At 42.9% G+C, this 18329-nt stretch overlaps 1 protein-coding gene across 1 annotated transcript in view; it reads left to right on the top strand.

Annotated features, from left to right (window-relative positions):
* Positions 1 to 17164, top strand: part of SNRPD3 (small nuclear ribonucleoprotein D3 polypeptide) — a 28302-nt gene extending 11138 nt beyond the window's left edge. The window contains exons 3-4 of the mRNA XM_003419152.4: positions 5460 to 5652; positions 16939 to 17164. Of these exons, the coding sequence (XP_003419200.1) occupies positions 5460 to 5652; positions 16939 to 17000 (255 nt within the window). The 3' untranslated portion in view covers positions 17001 to 17164. The remainder of the gene's footprint in view (positions 1 to 5459; positions 5653 to 16938) is intronic.
* Positions 17165 to 18329: the final 1165 nt, after the last annotated feature.

Here is an 18329-nt window from a genome sequence, read left to right as displayed (position 1 = left end):
TCTTTGCTTTTTATACATTTGTTACTAAAAAGCATGAAGGATAAAACAATTAGAATTATCAAGCATGAATTTTTTTTATAGTGTAATTCTGTCTTTGCTTTTTATACATTTGTTACTAAAAAGCATGAAGGATAAAACAATTAGAATTATCAAGCATGAATACCTCATTACTAGGCCTTATACTTGCCCATCTAGTTCCCTTTATTAGGGATCTTTTATGTATTTTTTTGAATTACTTTCTACTGTCTTTTCATTTCCATCTGCATACTCCCATTAGTATTTTTTGTAGGGCCATTCTGGTGGATGTGAACTTTCTTGGCTTCTATTTGTATGGGAATGTTTAAATTTCACCCTCATTCTTGAAGGACAGTTTAGCTGGGTATATAGTGTTTTTGGTTGACAGGTTTTTTGTTTTGTTTTGTTTCAGCACTTTATATCATTCCATTGTCTTCTGGCTTCCAATGTTTCTGAGAAGAAATTGGCACTAATCTTATTGGGGATCCTTTGTATGTGTCTGTGTATCTCTCAAAGCTCTCAGAATTCTCTCTTTATCCTTACTGTTGGAGAGCCTAACGACAGTGTGTCTCAGTGTTGATCTCTTCTGGTTTATCTTGCTTAGGGTTCTTTGAGCTTCTTGAATTTGTACATTAATGTCCTTTGTCACATTGGGGAAATTTTCTGTCATTGTTTCTTCAAATATTTTTTCTGTCCCTTTGTGTCATTTTCTAGGATTCCTATGATGTGTATATTAGGTCTCTTATTGTTGTCCCATAATTTCATTAAGGTATGCTCAGCCTTTTGAGCCTCTATTCTTGTTCTCTCCAGTAATTTCGATTATCTTACCTTCTAATTCACTGATTCTGTCTTCTGCCGGATTAAATCTTGTTAAATTCTTCCATTGTGGTTTTCATTTTGGTTACTGTTCCTTTCAGTTGCAGTATTTCTCTTGGCTTCTTTTTATCCCTGTTTTTAGATCCTCATTTTGTTTTTGCTTTGTTTTCTTTATTTCTTTTAGATCTTTGTCTTTGTTTTCCCTTAAATCTTTAGTTACATTTAACATTGTTGTATTTTTACACTTACATTTTTTTCATTATTCAGTCTTCCTAGATGCCTTTCACTCCCTTCATCATGTTCATTGGGGTGGGCCGTTGTTCCTCTTTTCTTCGTGTGTCTTGTGATTTTTTTTTCTTGGGGCATTGAAATTTTCGAGGGTGTCAACTTTCTCAGTTTTCCATAGTATTTAGTGGTTTTGCCCTCACTGCTTTCTGCAAAAAACTCTTATGTGGGCAGAGCCTTCGGCCTTTGCTGACCATTTCCTCTCCCTCTCTGCGATAGCTCCTTCTCACTCCCTAGTTTAATTGGGATTTGCAAGTTCCATATCTTGGTTTTCAACTTTCAGTGTCTCCCAAACACACCAAAGAGTATAGGTAGTCCACCAGTGGGCACCACCACTTAGGTGAGATGTCATGCATTAATCAGCCTGTCCACCAGGGCTCTTCCCCCTGCGCCCCCCCCACCCCCCGCTGTTTATTGCTCCCATCTCTTCTCTGGGGCCATAGTGGTTAAGCGCTACAGCTGCTAACCAAAAGGTCTGCAGTTCAAATAAACCGGGCACTCCTTGAGAACTCTATGGGGCAGTTCTACTCTGTCCTATAGGGTCGCTGAGTCAGAATCAACTTGACGGCAACTGGCACTGGTCCCGTCTCTGTTTCTGTGACCACATTTTTAGTCAGAAAACCCACAGCCAGCAAGCCCCTTTCAGGGTGGGTGTTGCCCTCCGGTTTTGCCTGAGGTTTCCTTCCCTGCTTTGTGTGGGCTGTTTATATTTGAGCGGGCATTCAGGGAGAACACAGAAAGACTTTCCTTCATTTCAGGAGGAGAAAGGGCTGACACTCCCCATAAGGACCTCCCAAGAGACCTGTCTTGTTGGTTTCAGAACCCAGTGGCCCTGTAATGGTTGAGGTAGTAGTCTCTACAAAGGTGGTCCGCCTCCTGACTCCACTAAAGGGAACCTTCTGCAGGATTTCGTATCAGACCAGCACCCAGCAGTTACCAGATGGGGGAAGAGTTGTCATACTCCAGATGGAGCTCCAGAGAGGTCTACCTTGTTGCTCTCAGAGTCGGCCCAGTAGATTGTTTGCAGTGAATGCAGCCTCCACTTAAGATGCCTGCTTCCTAGCAGATAGCAGCCTCAGTCAGCAGTTCTCAGTGCCAACCAGAAAGTGGGGGCAGACTAACCTGAAATGACAGGGAGGTTTGTCCTGTTGGTTTTGGAGGTGATTTTGGGGTGATGAGGGAAGCAGGTAGAATGTTAACAATGGGAGCAGATTCCACTGCAGGGGCTTTCTGTAGTAACTCATAGAAGTCTTTTAGCTGACAGTGGGGGAGGGGGTGCTGGCACACTCCAAACAGACCCCTGGGGAGGTCTGCCTTATTGATTTTAGAGCAGAAGCTAGGAGTCCTGTCTCTTTGCACAGGCAGGGGGGTGGTAGTTAGGGAAGCAGGCTCTTTGGCTGGGGCCAGAGGCAGGGGCAATGAGAGAAGTGATTTTCCTATAGCATGTAAACTCATTGCTGATTTGCTGCTTCTTGCCTGTCTGTAGTTCCCTGCTGGTTTCCTTGCTCCCTGATTCAGAGTCCATTGAGGCCAAGCACCATTTCCTTGTTGTATTTGTGAGGGAGAGTCAAAGTGATGGTCTGTGTATGCCACCATCTTCCCAGAATCCATTACTCTTTTCTTGACATTTATGTTAAACCCAAAATGAGATGAGGTCCCTGGAATGGAGCTCATGGAGTCAAAGGACATAGGCACTTCTGTGCTTCTGAGGCATGGCCAGGAAGGTAGCCAAGGCTGTAGGATATGGCATCAGCTGCAGCTATGAGCATCTCCTGAGGGCCCCATATGGTTGAGAGTGAACAGGGCCATTGATGGGCCGTCCACGTTGTTCTCTTTAGTTGACTTCTGTTTTTAGCAGAGATGGGACATGATGGGGGTGGAGGAACATACATACCCAGTCTCTTACCCAGCTCCAGTGGGAGTAACTGAGAACCAGAACCTCCAAGTGGGGAAGTTGGCTGTGTGTACTTGACATAGACTTGAAGCACTCCTGTCTTTATTAAATGTCAAGGAGGGTGTGTTAGTCATCTAGTGCTGCCATAACAGAATACCACAAGTGGATGGCTTTAACAAAGAGAAATTTATCCTTTCACGGTCTAGTAGGTTACAAGTCCAAATCCAAGGCGTCAGCTCCAGGGGAAGGCTTTCTCTCTGTCAGATCTGGAGAAAAGTCTTTGTCCTCAATCTTCCCTTGGTCGAGGAGCTTCTCAGGTGCAGTGACCCCATGTCCAAAGGACATGCTCTGTTCCTGGTGCTATCTTGGTGGTATGAGGTCCCCAACTCTCTGCTTGCTTGCCTTTCCTTTTATCTCCTGAGAGATAAAAGGTGGTGCAGGCCCCACCCCAGGGAAACTCCGTTTACATTGGATCGGGGAGGTGACCTGAGTAAGGGTGGTGTTACAATCCCACCCTAATCCTTTTAACATAAAATTGCAATCACAAAGTGGAGGACAACCACACCATACTGGAAATCATGGCCTAACCAAGTTGACACACATTTTGGGGGGTACACAATTCAATCCATGACAGAGAGAAGTAAGGGATTTTACTTCAAAATATGAAGAAAAAAAAACTTAGGAAAGAAGGAAAAATTTGATGAAATATTAGGAATTATGAAAGGAATTCTAAGATGAGGCATAATGAGTAGGAATAAGCATATAATTTTTATTTTACAGGTTAAACTGTACGTATGTAACTTCTGGATGATTTTTGTAGCAGTTGATTTTATTAAGAATCCAGGTGAAGTGTTCTCAGAGGTTCCTTCTTAGATTCATAGTAAACGCTAGAAGTGTTCTCCCTGTCTAGCTGTGGTCATATTTAAACATTTTAGGACATCCTGTGACTTTTTTTATGGTAGAAGGGTGTTGTATTAAATATATAGGTTTTTGTAAGTAAAGAATGTTACCCAACTAAAAGTAGACAAGTCACAAAACTGCTAATTCACAGAAGAAAAAACATACAAGAGGACATTTAAAATGAAAAAATAATGGCCTTGTTAATAATAAAATATGCAAATTATAGAACTGAGAATTTTTAAACTAGTAAACGGGCAAAAATAAAATTAATAATGCTGCAGAGACTTCCTGCTACACTACTCGTGGTAGTGTAAATTGGTACATCCTTTCTAGAAACACATTCAATAGTATGTCAGTGTTCTTAGAAGAGTTCATGCCCTTTTTGTGCAATAATTCTACTCCTAGGAACCCATTCAAAATTGTGGACAAAGGTTTATATACAGCGGTACATATGCAGTACTTTTTTTTTTAAAATAGCAAAAACCTAAAAACAACCAACATGTTTATTTAAAAAGTTAAAATAAATTATAGCTAAACAAATTAGGGTATGTTAAAAATGTTATGGAGTCCCTGGGTGGTATGAACGGTTAGTTGCTTGGCTGCTAAGCAGAAGGTTGGGGGTTCAAGTCCACCCAGCGGCTCCTCGAAAAGTCTGGCAACCTACTTCTGAAAAATCAGCTCTTGAAAACCCTGTGGAGTACAGTTCTACTCTGACACACTTGGGGGTGCCATGAGTTGGAGTCGATTCGGTAGCGACTGGTTGTCTTATTTAATTTGATCTTCAGCAGTTCCAGGAAGTAAGTGGCAGTCTGATGTAGTGGTTAAAAGTAATGGTTTAGGGTCAGCTAAACTTGGGTTCAAATCTCATAAAAGCCACATAGCGGCAGTCTGACCTCAAAACCAAAAAACCAGACTCACTGCCGTCGAGTCGATTCCGACTCATAGCGATCCTATAGGACAGTAGAACCGCCCCACAGAGTTTCCAAGGAGCGCCTGGCACATTTGAACTGCTGACCTCTTAGCAGCCGTAGCACTTAACCATATTCCACCAGGGTTTCCAGTCTGAACTCAGGCAGGAGAATAGAGAATAGCTAAGTACATGACCCAGTTAGGGTTCCTCACCACGTGAGAGCACTTAGCATGCTTTAGAAAATCTGGTGTGTGGAGATAGTATTGCAACGTGGATGAGAGCTAGGGCTGTGGCACCTGGCTCACAGGGTTCAACTCTGAAGTCCCTGATATTCTGGCTATTTGGCTTTTGACAAGTTCCATTGTTTTTTATCTGTAAAAATGGGAAGGTAAGCTCTGTCCTAGGAGGGTTGTGAGGATCACATGTGTGAAGTGCTTTGTGCAGTCCCTGGTGCACACAGTACACACCCTGTGAGCAGCACATTTGTTGTGTTGCTCCCCCAGCTTACCTGGCCCTCTGGCTCCCAATGCCAGGTTCTGTATTCCTGGACGCCCTGGTCAGTCCAGGCCTCCCTCTTTGCATGCTCTATCCTCCCTGGTGCCATAGGCCCTTGCTGACGAGCCAGTGGTTTCCTTCCAGATGTCCAACATCACAGTTACCTACAGAGATGGCCGAGTGGCACAGCTGGAGCAGGTGTACATCCGTGGCAGCAAGATCCGCTTCCTGATTTTGCCTGATATGCTGAAAAATGCACCCATGTTAAAGAGCATGAAGAATAAAAACCAAGGCTCCGGGGCTGGCCGGGGGAAGGCTGCTATCCTGAAGGCCCAAGGTAGGTGTTCCTCAGGCATAGGCCCTTTTGCTGCCTGGGAGTGTGAGTGGACTTGGTTTCTGCCATCTGCACGCCCACTACCCGCCCTTGGGGGAACCTCCAGGGCAGGAAGCTGACTTCTCCCGGTTACAGGGGCTCCGTAGAAAGAAGGTGGGGAACTCTGTCAAGAGTTAGTCTCCTCTAATCCATCTCCAGGAGGCCCTTCATTCCAGAAGGCCTGGCTCCCCAGAGGCTGGGGAATTTTACTCTCATCAGGTATGCGGAGCAGACACACAAAATGTGTGGAGCTGGCTCTGGCGCATCCTGGCCCAGGGCGGTGGGGCACATGCACTGGTACCCCACAGCATGTGCTTGAAGAAATGCTGATGTTGGGGGTCATTTTCAGATCCGAAATAAACAGCTTTGAGCTACTTTTACCCATTCAAGGGTGCCGGACATCTATTTTGAAAGCTTATTATATTTGAAATTAAGTCCTTCCTTTAGAACATTCCAGTAGTGGGACTTCAGCCTTTCCCAGTGGTTTAGCCTGGCCTTTCTTCTGGGTCAGCCCAGTCAGAGGTTTTATATTTGGCCCGAAGGGAAGATCTGCCCTGTTGATTTGATGTGAAAACAAGCGTAGTCATTAGAAACTGTCTAAGTGTTACAAAAAGATTGCAGTTCAGGGAAGTACTGGGTTCTCCATCAGTACTGTTAGCTCTCTACATATTTTATATGAGATAGTTTTCTAGATTAAAGATGCAATAGAGCAATGCTTTAAAATGCCCTCCAAGAAAACCAACCAGAGGGGGCCGAGCCAAGATGACATCCTAGTCACACCCACCATAACGTCCCTCTGCACCAAAGACCTGAAAAACCAAGTGAAACAGAAGCAGATGACGATCCAGGAACTTGAACTTAAAAAAGAAAGTCTAAGGACTGATTGGAAGGAATAAGGAAAGCAGCAAAAGAGGGGTAACACGCAAAAGTGGAGTTCGCCAGCCATCCAGGTCTGCCGTGGCTAGGACAAAGCCAGCGGCAGGCTTGGGTGAAGAAAACAGCAAGACAGCTCCACGACTTTCCCAAGAGGGACAGAGAACCTGTATAGACACATCAGGAAGGAAGTGGAGACAGGGAGGATACCAGATATAAGACTGGAGATACTCAGGAGCAGGAGCGGTAGCCCTGGACCTCAGGGCAGGTGCAGCGAGACTGAGTGAACATCTGCTTGCCATTCCTTTCTCCCTTCCCCTGTCCAGGAGGAAGGGTGTGAGCATCTCTCTACTGCACTTCCTTTACCACTTACACCCCACCCCCACCCCCACCCCCCCGCAACCAGCAAGAGGCGATAAACATGCCTGTATTCACCTAGCACATTGGCCACTCCACCTGCACAGAGAGCATCATTCCCTGTGCCTGAGCCACCAAACTGAAGACAGACTGAGGCCAAAGCCAAACCATCCCACCACCTTCAGCTGCCCCACAAGATCAGTAAACAGAGACCCAAGATCCCACACCTACCTGCCCAAAGACAGGTGGGGGGGCTCCAGCACGGCCAGTCCGGCAACCAGAGCACCACTCCAACCACACCTGCCAGAAATCACAAAAGAAAAACAAATACAATAACCCCTTTAATGTCCCAGAGACAACAGACGATAGCAAACCACCTAAAGCAGGGCAAGATGGCCCAAGCAAATGACCATAGTAAAGAATCAGAAATCCTCCCTGAGGAAGAAAAGGTAATGGAGCTTCCTGATAAGGAATTCAAAAGGCCTATATATATATAGGGTCCTCAAAGGAATCAAGAAATACACAGACTAAATTATGGAGAACAAATAAAACCAAGGAAAGCACAGACTAAACACTAAAAAGAATTCAGGAAAACAAATATAAGAACAAAGTAACAAAATAGATAATTGCAAACAATACAGAAGCAGCAACTAGAAATCCAGAAGCTTAACAATAAAATTGCAGAACTTTTCAACTTAATGGAAAGTCATAGGAGTAGAACTGAAACAATTGAAGACAGGATCAGCAGAACAGACCAGTCCCTTGACACTAGTCTGTTCGAAGAACAATCAAAAAAAAAAAAAATGAAAAAAGCCTAAGAGTTATGTGGGACACCAGACAGAAAACTAATAATATACCAGACAACAACTTGAGATGAAAGCACATGACAATATCAGGCAGATAGCAACCCAAGTAAAGAACTCGAAAAAAATAAAGCTAAACGATGGAAGATGGGGAACCAGAGACGTTAATCTGTAACTGACGACCACTTCAAAACATTAAGGGGAAATAAAGGGTATAGTTTTAGAACTTCCATACGGAGAGGAAGTCAAGGCAGTATCAAATAAATTACTGCTTTAAACTTAGGAAGATAAAGGTAAATTTCAGGGTAACCACAAAGAGTAAATAAACCTATTCATCAAAATATAAAATAAGAAAATCAGGGATTCAGCACACACAAAACAAAAAAACGATGAAGCAAATAAAAAGACAAGCCACAACTTAAAAAAAGAAAAAACACAGAAAATTAAGTGGAGTGAGGAAACTGTCAACACCACGAAAAAAAAACATAATAAAATGACAGCAATGAACTCATACCTATCAGTAATCACACTGAATGTAAATGGTCTAAATGCACCAGTAAAGAAGCAGAGTAGCAGAGTGGACAAAAAACACGACCTATCAATAATGCTGTCTGCAAACTGTCTGCAACAGACTGACCTTTGGCACAATGATACAAATAAACTAAAACTTGAAGGATGGAAAAAGATACATCAAGCAAACAATAACCTAAATAGAGCAGGAGTGGCAATATTAATCTCCAATAAAGTGGGTTTTTAAAGCAAAATCCACTGCAAAAGACAAGGAAAGAATTATATAATGATTAAAGAATTAATCCAACAAGAGGACATAACCATAGTAAGTATATACGTGCCTGATAGAGCTCCAAGATAAATAAAACAAACTCTAATGGCACTGAAAAGAGAAATAGACACTTCCACAGTAATCTTAGGATACTTTAACACACCACTTCCGGTGAAGAACAGAACAACCAGAAAGAAACTCAGTGAAGACACAGAACATCTAAACACCAAATCAACCACCTTGACCTCGTAAAGGTACAGAGCTCATCACCCAACAGCAGCAAAGTGTACATTTCTTCTCCAGTGCTCACAGATCATTCCCCAGAATAGACCACATTTGAGGCCACAAAGCAAGCCTCAGTAAATTCAGAGGCATTGAGATAATACAAAGCATCTTGTCTGACCACAGTACTATAAATGCAGAAATCAGTAACAGGAAGAGCAAAGAAAAAAACCTAATAAATGGAAACTAAATAATACCCTGCTTAAAATCTGCTGGGTGATTGAAGAAGTCAAAGATGAAATTCAAAAATTCCTAGAATCACACTAGTTAGGTGGTAGATAAGAGCTACTTTAAGTGACAGGAAAGACAACACACAATACAGGCGAGGTCAGCACAGCTGGACTAAACCAAAAGCAAAGAAGTTTCCTGAATAAACTGAATGCTTCGAAGGTAAGCGAAGCAGGGGCAGGGGCTTAGGGACCATGGTTTCAGGGGACATCTAAGTCAATTGGCATAATAAAGTCTATTAAGAAAACATTCTGCATCCCACTTTGGAGAGTGGCGTCTGGGGTCTTAAACGCTAGGAAGCACTCATCTAAGATGCATCAGTTGGTCTCAACCCACCTGGACCAAAGGAAGATGAAGAACACCAAGGACACAAGCTAATTACAAGCCCAAGAGTCAGAAAGGGCCATATAAACCAGAGACTATATCAGCCTGAGACCAGAAAAACTAGATGGTGCCTGGCTACAACCAATGACTGCCCTGACAGGGAACACAACAGAGAACCCCTGAGGGAGCAGGAGAGCAGTGGGATGCAGACCCCAAATTCTCATAAAAAGACCAGACTTAATGGTCTGAGACTAGAAGGACCGCGGTGGGTCACGGCCCCCAGACCTTCTGTCGGCCCGGTACAGGAACCATTCCCAAATCCAACTCTTCAGACCTGGATTGGACTGGACAGTGGGTTGGAGAGGGATGCTGGTGAGGATTGAGCTTCTTGGATCAGGTGGACACTTGAGACTATGTTGGCATCTCCTGCCTGGAGGGGAGATGAGAGGGTGGAGGGGGTTAGAAGCTGGTGAAATGGACACGAAAAGAGAATGGAGGGAGGGAGCGGGCTGTCTCATCATGGGGAGAGCAACTGGGAGTATGAAGCAAGGTGTATATAAGTTTTTGTGTGAGAGACTGACTTTATTTGTAAACTTTCACTTAAAGCACAATAAAATTATTAAAAAAAAAAAAATCCTAGAATTAGATGAGAACAAAAACACAACGTACCAAAACCTTTGGGACACAGCAAAAGCATTGTTCAGTGGTGAGTTTATAGCAGTAAATGAACACATGAAAAAAGAAAGGACAAAAAACATGAACAGCACAACCCGAACATTTATAGAGCAGCAAAAGAAGCCCACAGTCACCAGAAGAAATGAAAATTAGAGCAGAAACAGGTAGAACAGAAAAACAAAGAATCAACAAGACTAAAAGTTGATTTTTGAAAGGATTTAATAAAATTGAAAAATCACCGGCCAAACTGACAAAAGAAAAACAAGATGCAAATAACCTGAATAAGAAATAAGGTGGGTGACATTACAACAGACCCAACTGAGATAAAAAAGATCATAACAGAATATTGCAAAAAATTGTACTCCAACAAATTTGAAAACGGAGAGGAAATGAACAAATTTCTAGAAACACACCACCTACCTAAACTAACACAAACTGGTATGGAAAATTCGAACAGACGCATAACAAAAGAAGAAATTGAAGGGGTCGTGAAACTCTCAATGAAAAAAAAACTGTGGTCCAGACGGCTTCACTGGAGAATTCTACCAAACATTCAGAGAAGAGTTGGCACCAGTTCTACTCAAATTATTCCAGAACATAGAAGAGGAAGGAATACTCCCAAACACATCCTGTGAAGCCAGCATAACCCTAATACCACAGCCAAGCAAAAAAAAAAAAAAAAAAAAAAAACACTGCTGTTGAGTCGATTCCAACTCATAGCAACCAGAGTAGACTGCCACACAAGGATTCCAAGGAGCGACTGGTGGATTTGAACTGCCAACTTTTTGGTTAGCAGCCAAGTTCTTAACCACCACGCCACCAGGGCTCCAAGCCAAGCAAGGACAACACTAGAAAAGAAAACTACAGACCAGTAGCCGTGGTGAATACAGATACAAAATCCTAGCAAATAGAATACAACAGTATATCAAAAAGATAATGCATCATAATCAAGTGGAATTCATACCAGGCATACAGCGTTGGTTCAACATTAGAAAATCACTCAACGTAGTCCACCACATAAACAAAACAAAGGACACGATCACATGATCATATCAATAGATGTAGAAAAGGCATTCGGTAAAGGCCAACACCCATTCCTGATAAAAGCTCTCAGCAAATATAGCAATAGAAGGGCAATTCCTCAACATTTTAAGGGAATTTATGCAAAACCAATAGCCAACATTATCCTCAGCAGAGAGAATCTGAAAGCATTCCCCTGAGAACAGAAACCAGACAAGGAGGCTCTTAATCAACATTGTATTCTAAGTCCTAGCGAGAGCCATGGGACAAGAAGAGGAAATAAGAGGCATCCACATTGGTATGTAAAACTATCCCTGTTTACAGATGATATGATTCTATACATAGAGAATCCTAAGAACTCCAAAGAAAACTGTTGGAACTAATAGAAGTATCCAGCAAAATGGCAGGATACAAGATTAACATCCAAAAAGCAGTTGGGTTTCTCTGCATCAACAAAGAGAACTGTGAAAAGGAAATCAGGAAAACAACACTGTCATAGATTGAATTATGTCCCCCCAAAAATGTGTGTATCAATTTGGCTGGGCCATGATTTCCAGCATTGTGTGGTTGTCTTCTATTTTGTGGTTGTAATTTTATGTTAAAAAGGATTCGGGTGGGATTATAACACTGCCCTTACCCAGGTCACATCCTTCATCCAGTGTAAAGGGAGTTTCCCTGGGCTGTGACCTGCATCACCTTTTATCTCTCAAGAGATGAAGGAAAAAAAAAAAAGATGAAAGGGAAGCTAGCAGAAAGTGTGGAACATCATAGCACCAAGAAAGCAGTGCCGGGAGCAGAGCACATCCTTTGGACCTGAGGTTCCTGGACTGAGATGCTCCCAGACCAAGGAAAGACTGATGACAAGGACCTTCCTCCAGAGCCGACAGAGAAAGCCTTGCCCTGGGGCCGGCGCCCTGCATTCAGACATCTAGCTTACTGGACTGTGAGAGAATAAACTTCTCTTTGTTAAAGCCATCCACTTATGGTATTTCTGTTATAGCAGCACTAGATGACTAAGACAAATACCATTTTCAGTAGCCCCCCAAAAGATAAAATACTTGGAAATAAATATAACCAGGGGTGTAAAAGATGTATACCAAGAAAACTACAAAAAACTACTGCAAAAAACCAAAAGAGACCTGCGTGAATGGAAAAACATACCATGTTCTTGGATAGGAAGACTTAACATTGTGAAAATCTCAATAGTACCCAAAGCAATATATAGATGTAATGCAATCCTGATCCAAATCCCAACAGTATTCCTCACCAAGATGGAAAAACTAATCACTAACTTTATATGGAAGGGAAAGAGGCCCCAAATAAGTAAAACCTTCTTTAAAAAGAACAAAGTAGGTTGCCTCACACTGCCTGATCTCAGAACCTTCTGTACAGCCACAGTAGTCAAAACAGCCTGGTACTGGTACAACAACAAACACGTAGACCAGTGGAACAGAATTGAGAACCCAGATGTAAACCTACCCACCTATGGACAGCTGTTACTTGACAAAGGACCAAAGGTTATTGAATAGGGAAGAGACAGTTTCTTCAACGAATGGTACTGGCAAAATTGGATATCTGTAGAAAAATGGATCAAAGGCCTAAATATAAAACCTAAAACCATAAAGATCATGGAGGGAAAATCAGGGGCAACTCTAGGACCCCAATAGATGGCATAAATAGATTACCAAATATAACTAAAAAAGCACACACAGACGAAAATGAACTAGATAAATGGTACCTCCTAAAGATTAAACACCTATGCTCAACAAAAGACTTCTCCAAAAGAGTAAAAAGAGAACCTACAGATTGGGAGAAAATGTTTGGCTATGCCAATTAAAAACAGGCAAAGGATATGAACAGACACTTTACCAAAGAAGACTTTTAGAGTGCTAACAAACACGAAGAAATGCTCATTACATCATTAGCGATAAGAGAGATGCAAATCAAAACTACAATGAGATACCATCTCACCCCGACATTACTGGCACTAATCAAAGAAAATAGCAAATGTTGGCAATGTAAAATGCTGGTGGGAAGGGAATGTAAAATGGCACAGCCACTATAGAAAATGGTACGGCACTTCCTCAAAAAGCTAGAAATAGAAATACCACATGATCCAGCAATCCCACTCCTGGGCATGTACTCTAAAGAAATAATAGCTGGGATACAAATAGACATATGCATACCCACGTTCATTGCAGCATTGTTCACAATAACAAAAAGGTGTAAGCAACCTAAGTATCCATCCACAGAGGAATGGATTAACAAACAGGTACATACACACAATAGAGTACTATACAATGATTAAGAATATTGACGAATCGCCAGAAGAACTAGATGGTGCCCGGCCACAACTGATGACTGCCCTGACAGGGAGCACAACAGAGAACCCCTGAGGGAGCAGGAGAACAGTGGGATGCAGACCCCAAATTCTCATAAAAAGACCAGACTTAATGGTCTGACTGAGACTAGAGGAATCCCGGCGGTCATGGTCCCCAAACCTTCTGTTGGCCCAGGACAGGAACCGTTCCCGAAGACAACTCGTCGGACATGGAAGGGACTGGACAATGGGTCGGAGAGAGATGCTGATGAAGAGTGAGCTACTTGTATCGGGTGGACACTTGAGACTGTGTTGGCATCTCCTGTCTGGAGGGGAGATAGGAGGGTAGAGAGGGCTAGAAGCTGGCAAAATTGTCATGAAAGGAGAGACTGGAAGGGCTGACTCATTAGGGGGAGAGTAAGTGGGAGTAAGGTGTATATAAGCTTATATGTGACAGACTGACTTGATTTGTAAACGTTCACTTAAAGCTCAATAAAAATTGTTATAAAAAAAAAAGAAAACATTCTGCACCCCACTTTGAAGAGTGGCATCTGGGGTCTTAAACACTAGCAAGCAGCCATCTAAGATGCATCGATTGGTCTCAACCTGCCTGGATCAAAGGAGAATGAAGAACACCAAGGACACAAGGCAATTACAAGCCCAAGAGACAGAAAGGGCCACATCATCCTGAGAAGAACTGGATGGTGCCCAGCTACAACCGATGACTGCCCTGACAGGGAACACAACAGAGAACCCCTGAGGGAGCAGGAGAGCAGTGGGATGCAGACCCCAAATTCTCATAAGACCAGGCTTAATGGTCTGGCTGAGGCTAGATGGACCCCGGTGGTCATGGCCCCCAGACCTTCTGTTGCCCCAGGACAGGAACCATTCCCGAACCCAACACTTCAGACATGGATTGGACTGGACAATGGGTTGGAGAGGGATGCTGGTGAGGAGTGAGCTTCTTGGATCAGGTGGGCACTTGAGACTATGTTGGCATCTCCTGCCTGGCGGGGAGATGAGAGGGTGGAGGGGGTTAGAAGCTGGCAAAATGGTCACGAACGGAGAAAGCGGAGGGAGAGAGCAGGCTGTCTCATTAGGGGGAGAGTAATTGGCAGTATGTAGCAAGGAGTATATGAGTTTTTGTGTGAGAGACTGACTTGATTTGCAAGCTTACACTTAAAGCACAATAAAAATTATTAAAAAAAAAAATCAAAGGTAATGCCAAAATTTGCGATGAACAGAATATCAGATCATCCGATGAAGTCAGGATCGATATTACTGATTGTTTTGCCTCTGGCTCCAAGATGTCTCAGCACCGCACTGTTTGTCACTTGTCCTATCCTTGTTTATTTTTAACGCTTTGCTCACCTATGGATTTTTTTAATAAACTTATTTCTTATATATTACATTAAAAAAAAAAAGAATATTGACGAATCCATGAAACATCTCACAGCATGGATGAACCTGGAGGGCATTATGCTGAGTGAAATAAGTCAGTCACAAAAAGACAAATATTAGACCGTTTTTATAAAGTAACAACAAAGGTTTACGCTCAGGAAGAAAAAGACTCTTTGATGGTGACCAGGGATTGGGGGGTGGGGAAATTACCAAAGAGGTAGCAGATGGTGAAGGGAAAGGTAATGCACAATATGGGAGAAATCAGCACAACACGAGCAATGCAAGAGAGGACACTGAGAGGAACGCAGGAATAAAGGACAAATAGCCTAGACAGTCCTGCAACAATGGAATCAACAAACAGTAATCTATGAATTGAGGTCGCTATGAGTCGGAATCGACTCGTTGGCAGTGGGGCAGTGGGGTAGATAGGCCAAAAGGTGAGGGAAGGGGTAAGGGAACACACCCACCAGCATATACAGGTTCAGTAGTGGAAATTTCTAAATACATGGCTCTAGGTGCTTCTCATAGATTAATATAGACAATAGAGCATACAAGTGGCACAGTTTGGGAAACTTCTTAGATGTAACTATACACCTCATGGGATGAAGTTCCCTGGCTCAAAGGCAAAGGACCATAGAGTCGGGGGACTTCTACATCATCTGGCACACAACATAGTTCTTAAAGTCAATGTTCTACATTCCTACTTTCTTGAATAGCGTATAGGGTCTTAAAAGCTTCCAAGTGGCCATCTAAGATACAATTATCAATCTCTTAATGTAGAAGTCTGGAGCAAAGGAGAGGGAAACTGAAGACCCAAGAGAGCAATTAGTCCGAGGACTAACGGACCTCATGAACCACACCCTTTATGACCCCAAGACCAGAAGAGCTAGGTGGTTCCCAGCCACCACTACTGACTGCTCTGACTGGGATTACAAGAGAAGGTCCTGGACAGAGTAGGAGAAAAATGTAGAAGAAATAATCAGATTTACACAAAGACCAGGCTTACTGGTCTGACAGAGACTGGTGGAACGCCTGAGATTATGGCCCCCAGACACCCTTCTAACTCAGGATTGAAGCCACTCCCAAAGTTCACCTTTCAGCCAAAGATCAGGCAGGCTTATAAAACAAACAGGCAGGAAGGAAAAAGAAAACTTGGAGTAATAGAATCAGGGGTGGAAAGGGAAAGTTGGGAGACTGCTGACCCAAAGTGAGATTGCAACCAAAGCCATGAAATAATTTGTGTATAAATTTTTGAATGAGAAATTAATTTGCTCTGTAAACTTTAACCTAAATCACAATGAAGAAAACCACCAGACACATCCAGCCCTTCCTAGGCAGGAGGCGGTCTTGGGGAGAAAGAACCAGGAGTTCCGGACCTTTTGTCCTGGGGCAGGAGTGATTTTCAGGAATGCTGGCTGGCTTCCTTGCTACAACTGCAGCCCTTTTTGCTTCCTGTGAGCAGGGTTCTCCTTGTCACTGTGCAGCAGGTGAGACCCACCAGCAGTGCACTAGAAGGGGCCTCGGCATTGAGTATGCCCAGGCCTACTGTCTTCTGCCTGAGCTGTCTGGGTCTCCCAACCCTGTGTTATGGTCCCGCGAACGTGTGGTGGGTTCTCGTGTGACTTTCCTCCCTCTTCTGGATGGCTCCAGGCTCTGTAAGAAAAGTGATATTCCAATTAGTAATCATCAGAAATTTCCACTTGTCCTTCAGAGCCACCTGTCCCCTTCCTTACCCTTGAGTCATAGAGAAAAACTGCAGTCTTGCCCTTTGAATGGGGAGTGGTTTTTGTTTAATTGCTGTTATGAAACATTTCACACATGCAGAAAAGCTCAAAGAATAAGAAAATTCCTCTCCACAATTTAGCAGATGTTAACATTTAACCATACTTGTTTCAGAATTTTAAAAAGGGAATTAAATACATCTGTAATGTTTCATTGGCTATCCCCAGCCTTTCGGAGAGAGCAGTGCTGGATTAGAAGGCAGCAGGCCAGTGCTGTCTCCACCTGGGATGCCCAGGCGCCAGTCCCCAACCGCTTCTGGATCTCTCCCCCTGTGAATGCAGTAGGGCAGGGGTGGTATTGGACAGGTGGCTTTTCACGTTCCTTCCAGCTCTGATGGACTAGGACTCTGGACACGAGCATGCAGTGGCTGCCCTAACCTGTGCTGTTATCTCCTCCCCTTCCAGTGGCTGCGAGAGGAAGAGGACGTGGAATGGGACGTGGAAACATTTTCCAGAAGCGAAGATAATTTTATCTGTTGAACAGAACTTTGCCCTTATTTTTTGTTTTTGGTTAGGTGGGTATGGGCGACGGGGTGCTTATCTATATGTCGTAGGTTTGCTTTTGACATCTTTTCATTAGGTCTGGGGAAATATTAAACTAAATAAATAACGCGTTTTTGTTTTTGAGAAAGTAAGGACTATATGTTCATTTTGGAGTCAGGTGTTCCTGTTTGCTTTGGCAGCAGGTCACATTTTGACACCCTGGGGGATGTCCCAGAGAATGCCATTACTTTGGAGTAGCCCAGTTATTGATAAGAGTTAAGCTGTTGTTCCAGGCCAGTTGCTGGTTAAACCCCAGAAAAATTCACCTCGGAAAAACTCCTAGAACACACGCACTGGATCTTCTTTGTCTTTTAGACACAGGCACTTAATGTGATGCTTTGTTCAGTGAAGAAATACCATAAACTCAGCTTTAACAGCACAGCATGGGTGGTCCCGGCCTTGAAAAAGTCCAGTGCTCTGACCTTTGTAGTCTGGAAATCCTCGAGGTTCAGCATTTGCCAAAGAAATCTAATATCAAAAAGTAAGTCAAAGGTGCATCTAAGGACCTTATCAAGAAAGTGAAGAGACAACCTACAGAATGGAAAAAATATTTGGGTTAAGTTTTTAATGTCCAGAATATATAAAAAATTTCTACAATTCAAAAGAAAAAGACAACCCAGTTTAAAAATGGACAAAGGACTTGGGCAGACATTTCTCCGAAAAAGATAAACAAATAGCCAATAAGTTCATGAAAAGGTGGTCAATGTCATTAGAGAAATGGAAATCAAAACCAGCTAGATACTAGTTCACACCCATCATTGTTAGTTGCAGTCGAGTCAGTTCAGACTCATGGAAAGTTGCCTGGCCCTACACCATCTTCATGATTGTTGATATGTTTGAGTCTGTTGTTGGAGCGATAGTGTAGGGCCTTCCAAACTAGGAAGTTCATCTTCTAGCACTATTCTGGACAAATTCTGTTGTGATCCATAAGGTTTTCACTGACTAATTTTTGGAAATAGATCATCAGGCCTTTCTTCCTAGTCTGTCTTAGTCTTGAAGCTCCAGTGAAACCTGTTGACTATGGATAACCCTGGTGGTATTTTAAATACTGGTGACAGAGCTTCCAGCATCACAGCAACACGCAGGCTACCACAGTGTGACAAACTGACAAATGCTGGTCATATCCATTAGGATGGCTATTATCAGAAAAATACAAAATAAGTATTTGGCAAAGATGTGGAGAAATTGGAATTATTTGTGCATTACTGGTAGGAATGTGAAATGGTGAAGCCACTGTCTAAAACAGTTTGGCA

This window comes from Loxodonta africana, chromosome 19 (genome assembly GCF_030014295.1).
Source record: "Loxodonta africana isolate mLoxAfr1 chromosome 19, mLoxAfr1.hap2, whole genome shotgun sequence".
Lineage (NCBI taxonomy): Eukaryota > Metazoa > Chordata > Mammalia > Proboscidea > Elephantidae > Loxodonta > Loxodonta africana.
Note: the sequence above shows the minus strand (reverse complement) of the source record. Positions and strands in the feature narration are given on the sequence as shown.